The 7,982-nt window shown below is 41.3% G+C and overlaps 2 protein-coding genes across 2 annotated transcripts in view; one reads left to right on the top strand and one right to left on the bottom strand.

The window, feature by feature from the left end:
* Positions 1-1,181: 1,181 nt before the first annotated feature.
* Positions 1,182-7,982, top strand: part of LOC135102708 (ATP synthase mitochondrial F1 complex assembly factor 1-like) — a 15,842-nt gene continuing 9,041 nt past the window's right edge. Inside the window, exon 1 of the mRNA XM_064008164.1 lies at positions 1,182-1,335. The gene's annotated coding sequence lies outside the window, so the exon portion shown is untranslated. The remainder of the gene's footprint in view (positions 1,336-7,982) is intronic.
* Positions 3,099-6,313, bottom strand: LOC135102709 (acyl-coenzyme A thioesterase 3-like). Its single transcript, XM_064008165.1, has 2 exons — positions 6,132-6,313; positions 3,099-6,010 (listed from the first exon to the last, which is right to left on the bottom strand). Exons 1-2 carry the CDS (start codon positions 6,303-6,305, stop codon positions 5,783-5,785), a joined length of 402 nt encoding a protein of 133 aa, XP_063864235.1. The 5' UTR covers positions 6,306-6,313; the 3' UTR covers positions 3,099-5,782.

The raw sequence follows: 7,982 nt of genomic DNA on the forward strand, positions 1-7,982 counted from the left end.
GACCTCGTGCAGTTACATCAAGAAACGCCTTGCAGACCGCGACACGTCATCATTCAGCGCCTCATCAGTGAAATCAGAATGTTGCGGTGCTGAAGTATGGACAAGAAATACTTCAGAAATCTTGCTGAATCAATGCCTTAGTATCTCAAATTGGTCATCAAAGTCAAGGGCAATATGACAAAATATTAAATAAATGGCACAGGAATTGAATTACCTCTTATTTACCTTTACAAATGATAAACACGATGAAGTATTCAAGAAAAAAACTGAGGGCACCCAATACTTTCCGCAGACAATGTAAATACATGATCTGTACATGTATATATCAAGGCACACATAATGGATGAAAATTCTAACTTTTAGTAGAATATCATCCATTCTTAACCCCAAAAGGACGGTAACATTCTTCAGGGACATTCCTCCCAGACAGGCTACTTTTAACAGTTCAGGAAAAATTGGTCATACTCCATCAACAATTTCTCAACTGTGCCTTGACTGATTGCTTAAAATGTAATAGCATCACACTTACCAATCCTTCCTCTTCAATCTACCGCAAACCTGAACTCTCTGGGTGATGTGGTGTCTCTGTGATGAAGTGGTGAAGTGAAGTACCTAACTCAACCTGTGTTCGGATGGTTGTGTGCCATGTGACGGCTTGGCTGAGGCCCCAGCGGGAGGACCCCAAGCCTACTTTGCTGCCCTCACCAGTATCCCTCAGTCATTCACTCACATAAAAATCTATATCTGTAATTTTGTAGACACACTAAAGGAAATAGTACTGCTGTCTGTCACTTATAACACGCAAGAAAAAAAATGTAATCGTTATGGCTAGGAAGATGTATACGAGTGAAACACAGCATTTTACTTTTCTCTGGTAAAACCACTTTTGAGACTTGAGAGCAGTGTTGCCAGATCCACAGATTTTCCTGAGGTTCTACAGATTTCAGACCTCGTTTCAGATTTTCAGATTTTTTTTTCTAAATGGACAAAATCTACAGATATTTTCCTCACTTAAGGCACTTACTTAAGAATATGGTATGCATGAGTTCGGGACAGATGCCCTGTATTTTTCTTTTCCCTTGCGGGAGTTCCCGATAAAAAAGGCCAGCCCTCCCCTAGAAGGAGGCACCTGCAACATCAAGTTTTAGTTCAGAGGCTACATAAAGATCAAGATCATCCTGATCCCCGAGGCCCGAGGGCGCGCGCGTCATGTAAACAAAGTACAAACATACTCCCACAGTCCCACAGCCTGCCCTACACGACCCCAGCAAACACACAAGAACAAGCTATAGAGCTACATCGTCGCTATACCCTTACAACTACAAGCTATAGCAAGTAAGTAAGCTCTGCATGCTCAGAGGCGTAACAATAGGGTGGCAGAGGTAGCAAACTGCCACGGGGCCAGGGCCTATATAATAATGATTAGGTAAAGGGGGCCCGAGCCTATGGACGTAGAGTCTCGAAAAGGGGCCAAGGGACCCAAGGGGTATGTGCCCATGGCACATACCCCTTGGTATAATACCAAGGGGTATGTGGTATGGGATAATGACATAATGCTAGCAGGGAAGCCACAGAACGCCTGACTTCTGATCTTTCTAAAATTTCTGATTGGGGCAGAGCAAACTTGGTATTGTTCAATGCCTCAAAAACTCAATTCCTCCATCTATCAACTCGACACAATCTTCCAGACAACTATCCCCTCTTCTTCAATGACACTCAACTGTCCCCCTCTTCTACACTGAACATCCTCGGTCTGTCCTTTACTTATAATCTGAACTGGAAACTTCACATCTCATCTCTAGCTAAAACAGCTTCTATGAAGTTAGGTGTTCTGAGACGTCTCCGCCAGTTTTTCTCACCCCCCCAGCTGCTAACTCTGTACAAGGGCCTTATCTGTCCATGTATGGAGTATGCTTCACATGTCTGGGGGGGTTCCACTCATACTGCTCTTCTAGACAGGGTGGAATCAAAAGCTTTTCGTCTCATCAACTCCTCTCCTCTAACTGACTGTCTTCAGCCCCTCTCTCACCGCCGCAATGTTGCATATCTAGCTGTCTTCTACCGTTATTTTCATGCCAACTGCTCTTCTGATCTTGCTAACTGCATGCCTCCCCTCCTTCCGCGGCCTCGCTGCACAAGACTTTCTTCTTTCTCTCACCCCTATTCTGTCCACCTCTCTAACGCAAGAGTTAACCAGTATTCTCAATCATTCATCCCTTTCTCTGGTAAACTCTGGAACTCCCTGCCTTCTTCTGTATTTCCACCTTCCTATGACTTGAATTCCTTCAAGAGGGAGGTTTCAAGACACTTATCCACCAATTTTTGACCACTGCCTTGACCCTTTTATGGGACTGGCATTTCAGTGGGCATTTTTTTTTATTAGATTTTTGTTGCCCTTGGCCAGTATCCTTCCTACATAAAGAAAAAAAAAAAAATTATGTCATTATCCCATATATGCTTGATATATACTGCTTGATATATACTGCTTGATATGTCATGTGATCTCATTAGCTTTATTATGTCCTGTGTATGAGTGCAGTTTTTCTTTTTCACACAGTGCTTCTCTCAATTTATTTTCTATCTGCTAGCATTATGTCATTATCCCATATATACTTGATAAATACTGCTTGATATATACTGCTTGATATGTCATGTGATCTCATTAGCTTTATTATGTCCTGTGTATGAGTGCAGTTTTTCTTTTTCACACAGTGCTTCTCTCAATTTATTTTCTATCTGCTAGCATTATGTCATTATCCCATATATGCTTGATATATACTGCTTGATATGTTATGTGATCTCATTAGCTTTATTATGTCCTGTGTATGAGTGCAGTTTTTCTTTTTCACACAGTGCTTCTCTCAATTTAGTTTCTATCTGCTAGCATTATGTCATTATCCAATATATGCTTGATATATACTGCTTGATATGTCATGTGATCTCATTAGCTTTATTATGTCCTGTGTATGAGTGCAGTTTTCTTTTTCATACAGTGCTTCTCTCGCTACAAATGGTTTATGCTGGGTGTGTAATATGTGTAAAATTGCATGTAGTTGTATTAAGACGTCGTCAAACGGGATATGCAACCACTATTTTTTCACAAATATCGCAAGTTTTTGAGATTTAGCTTCCATTTCTAAAATCTCCCGTGTGACGTCGCCTTTATGGGCTACACTTCCTAAATGCTTGTTTTGAGTTAAAATTAACTAAATACCCTTTGTTCTGTTTATGTGGAGTTACCATAGGGCTAATAAAATTTCATTATTAACAACATATATTTCCTCAGAAATTTTCCTTATGGGTTACAGATTTCTACAGATATTTTGTCAGATTTGGTCAGATTATGCATAATTCAGTCTGGCAACACTGCTTGAAAGAGTAACTTCTCTCTCCCAATAGTATTTTCACTACGAGGTTATTTTTGGAGCAAATTTGCCCTCATGTGGGGTGGAGTCACTGGCTGTTTATCCTTGTCCAAGGAATCAGAGGAAGAGGAATGGTTATGTAGCCGCACTGGCAGGTCTTCATTAGCTCTCAGGTGATCTGTTTTACTGATCACACCTATCATCGTAGGGTCGAGGTAAGGCCGGTGTCACACTGCGGCGTCGCCGCTGCGGCAGAACTGTATGCGGCGCCACACATGGTGATATCACACACAAACCAATGAGAGGTGTCACACCAGTGCGGCGCTGCCGTTTCCGCCGCACTGTGCCGCAGCATGCTGCGCCAGCGCCGGACTGCCGCACAGCCGCATCCGACCGAGTGTCGTGGGAAAAAACGCAGTTCTATGCACGTGGTCACACCAGACGGCCACGCCGCATCCGGCGCTCCCTTGTTACAAGATGTTTGACACTGATTTATTCATTCAGTGTATTCATGCAAGGCCAGCACTTTGGGAAAAGATTAATAAAGAATATTGTGATAAGAATTTTAGAGAGAAAGCATGGATTGAAATAGGCGATATAATGTACGAGAAGTGGCCACATATGGAATCGGCAGAAAGAAACGAGAAAGGTAAGATAAAATATGTTTGTTATTTCCTATAAAAAGTAACAAAATTTATTATGTACGTATGTGTAATACACATTATAATAATAATACAAACATTATTTAAGACAGGCTTCCCATGATTCCTATTATTAACTTTTCATCTTTAATACTGAAATGCTAATACCTGAATAATCACAATCCATAAACACAATATAGTCCTAGTAAAAACATGATAGTCAACCTATCTACGCTGGCTGCTGGGGATAGACTGAGCGACTTCGCCGCTTATGTGTGACAGGATGCAGGCAATGCGGCGGTGACGCATACGGTTCTGCCGCAGCGGCGACGCCACATAGTGTGACACCGGCCTAAGGCAGTTCTCTCTCTCTCTCTGACATTTACTGATGAAGTAAGCATCACCATAAGAACTGCGAACAAATTATCGGTCTCAATTTCTTATAAAATAACATTATACACTGATATTAAACACTCATCATATTACAGTTTTCATTAACAATACATGCAATCAACTTGGCACTTTGACAATCAGTTTTTACTATATAATTAAAGTATTTACCTTGGTCACCTTCCTGCCTGTCTGTCTGAGCGCGATTTGGCCGTGAGTGACGCCCACAGGCGACCAGTGGGTTAACCACACTCTATTAACAAGTGAGCATCGACTTTGGTGCTTCATATAGCATTGATTACTGATACTTACGCTCATTACATGTGTCTTCATGCAAGTAAAAAAAACTTTTGAACTTTTCACTAATGATTACCGAGGAATAATGATGTGAGCCACATACACTTTACATACAGTAACTGATTATTTTCCCCTGTAGCCATCACTATGGTTTGCAGGACACAGGTTCATCATTGTGAGACATTCACAGGTTCATCATTGAGAGACATCATTGTGAGGGAAGGGAAGGATGTTCACAGGTTCAACTATAAACGCCACCCGCCCTTTAGGTGTTAATACTTTTCTTGTTGAGCAATTGCATTATAAGACCTAAAGCTTTCCCTTAAGGCTAGTTTGATTCCTGAGATGCTTGCCAAAGAAAGTCAATAATGCGTCCCATGTGTGCACCTGGGCGTCTGCATGAGGCCTCAAGGAGCCTCCCCATAGTATGCCTCCTCTGATCATTTTGTGGTAGGAAGCCCAGCAGAAAGTGGAGTACGGAGGCTCCTGGCCAGCACCAGGATACTTGACCTACAGCATAAACAATGAAAATTCTTTTTTTTTTATTTGTATTTATTTATTTATTCATTTATTTTATTTTATTTTTTATTTCATTTTATTTATTTTTTTTTTTTATCAGGGTAGTGAGTAATATTCATAAAAGAATGTTTGGCAGATTGCATTAACCCAGGATTGATACAAGCTTTCAGTTAGACTATTCTGAAGATGAATATGTTTTTTGATGCATGTGAAGCAACTGGAGTGCAAAGAAAAGTATTTGGTGGGAAGGTAAATGAGAACCAGTACAAGAGACAGGTTTTCCACATGGAAAGCAATGTTAAGTAGAGTGTTTGAAGGGTTCAAAATTTTCCCAATTATATTTTAAATTTATCTAAATTACATGCTGGAAAGACTGAACAGATATGTAAACTTATTCCCTGACGATGCAAAAATTGTCAACTCTACTCAACTGGCATCTCCTCCCTGTCCTGCACCTGTCAAAATGCACTCACTGTTCCTGCAATACTAGTATCTCTATCCCTCTTCTGCCATGCTGCTCCCCTTGCTTCTACCACCACTCTCTTGATTTTTCATACTCAAGAAACATTTTTAGTGCATTTCCAATACTTTAATCCACTCACTGTATAGTTTGTTTTGCCAGCCAGTCTGAGGCGCTCCACGGCGAGGTCTGCAAACATTTTGGATTTCCAGTTTTGTGTCGTCACATGAAACCAGGAAGAGTAAATTGGCAACTGCCCTTTCAATGGGAATGATTGTCTCAGGGTATTCCTTCGGGTCATCCACAGATTCATAGCAGTCCATGGCACCATCAACTATCTGTTTATATTAAGTATTTATTTCAATCTTTTAAGCAAAAATCATGATCAAAAATTATTAGAAAATAAATTAATGCATTTTATATTACTTGCCATATTGTAATGATCAAAGATTTACATACCTCTATTTTTCCAAGATCAAAATCTAATCCTGGTATTGACCTGTCATATAAATTAAGTCTAGACTGGATGTTGCTGATGCTGCCGTTGATGCAAACCCCAGCTGTAACTTCTGGGATGAACGTGGACATAGACAGAGCCAAGTCACCACCTTTACTCACTCCAATAACACCCATATTTGGTTTCTCAATATATATATATATATATATATATATATATATATATATATATATATATATATATATATATATATATATATATATATATATATATATTATCTGTGTGTGTGTGTGTGTGTGTGCGATTGATTGATATATTTATTGTTGCATTAATAATGAAATACAGCAAAGGAGGAGGACGGACCTTGCCACCCACCCCCTGGGCAAAGACTTAAGGGTAGAGTATCAAAAATACAAAAATATAGTATACATTACAAGAATATAAGTAAATAAATAAATACAGATGTTGTATACCTTATTGCATAAATATCCTACAGTCTGGGAGCAAACGTAGGATATTCCTTGAGTATAGCCCTGAGAGTGGCTGAGTCTAAGAGATGGTCAATGAGGTTATATAAGTCATGTTGACCTTGCAGCCTAAATTTAGCAATGAGAGGACATTCTATGACATAATGACGCAGAGTGTGTACCCTTGGCGCAGCACACAACACACAGCATACACCAGGAGAAGCACTGACTTCCCAAAAGTATTTATAGCCTAATCTGAGCCTCATTGCCACCCCATCATGTGATGCAGTGTGTCTCCCATAGGTGTAAGCACAGCTCTGGGAGACACGTACATAGTGAAGACTACTGCCACTGCCCCTATGGCAACAAAGCTCCAACTGATCACCAATGCTACTATGTACAAAGTCCTTAATGCTACTCTTAACATAGCCCAGAGTGTACTCAGCGCCAGGGTCCACTGTGTCATCCTGAAGGGCACATTGAGCAAGGCGGTCTGCCTCTTCATTAAGCGGGATACCCAAATGAGAGGGCATCCAGGTGAAGTTGACCGTGGTACCAGCACTTTCTAGGGCGTGGATGAGATCAAGGCATTTATTAACTAGATCACAGTCCATGAGGGAGGTAGACTGGAGAGCATACTCGTACATTGCAGCCTGACTGTCAACAAAGAAGAATACATCCTTACGGAGAGGCGCCACAATATGGAGCGCCTCCAGAACAGCATACAGTTCTGCCCTAGTGGAGGACATGTGTGCAGGGAGCCGCCTGGTAACCTCAGTGTCAGTGTGGTGATTGGCAGAAATGTAGCTGCGGATGAACAGCCCACATCCGGACCTGCTGCCATTGACTGAACCATCACAATAAATAGGAATAGCCTGAACATGGGGGTACTTGGACAATTTACTCATGAACATGTCTTGCAGCACATGAGGGGGCCAGTCCCTCTTGGACTGATGCAGTGAGTGAATATCAACACTGACACAGTGAGGGTTCCAAACGGGTTGGAGCGGTGACATAACAACGTTAATACAGGCCTCGGCTATACCTACACTTGTAAGAACTCCCAAGATCTTCCTGAGGTATGGAGTTGTAGGAGTCTGAGGATCACGATACAGGGGGGTCAGTGATCCCTTTAGAGAGTCGGAGCCCGTGCATAATATCCTATCAACAGTACGACAAGTAATTTCCTGTATCCTGCACATAATACTCGGCAGGTGCAGTTCAGCTTTGAGGACCTCAATCTGAGCAGTCCTTGGGCATCCCAAAATTATTCTCATGGCTTCATTCTGAACAAGCTCCAGGGAACAGAGCTGGGTGGCACTAAACTGTATTAAAATAAGGGCTGCATAGTTGATGAGGGACCATACGACAGATACATAGAACATC

The sequence above is a fragment of the Scylla paramamosain genome, chromosome 8 (assembly GCF_035594125.1).
Source record: "Scylla paramamosain isolate STU-SP2022 chromosome 8, ASM3559412v1, whole genome shotgun sequence".
NCBI lineage: Eukaryota > Metazoa > Arthropoda > Malacostraca > Decapoda > Portunidae > Scylla > Scylla paramamosain.

Coding starts and splice junctions, on each gene's coding strand:
- LOC135102709 (XM_064008165.1), bottom strand. CDS start 6,305: ATGGGTGTTATTGGAGTGAGTAAAGGTGGTGACTTGGCTCTGTCTATG. Junction 6,011..6,131: donor TTGATCTTGGAAAAATAGAG/GTATGTAAATCT, acceptor TAATATAAACAG/ATAGTTGATGGTGCCATGGA.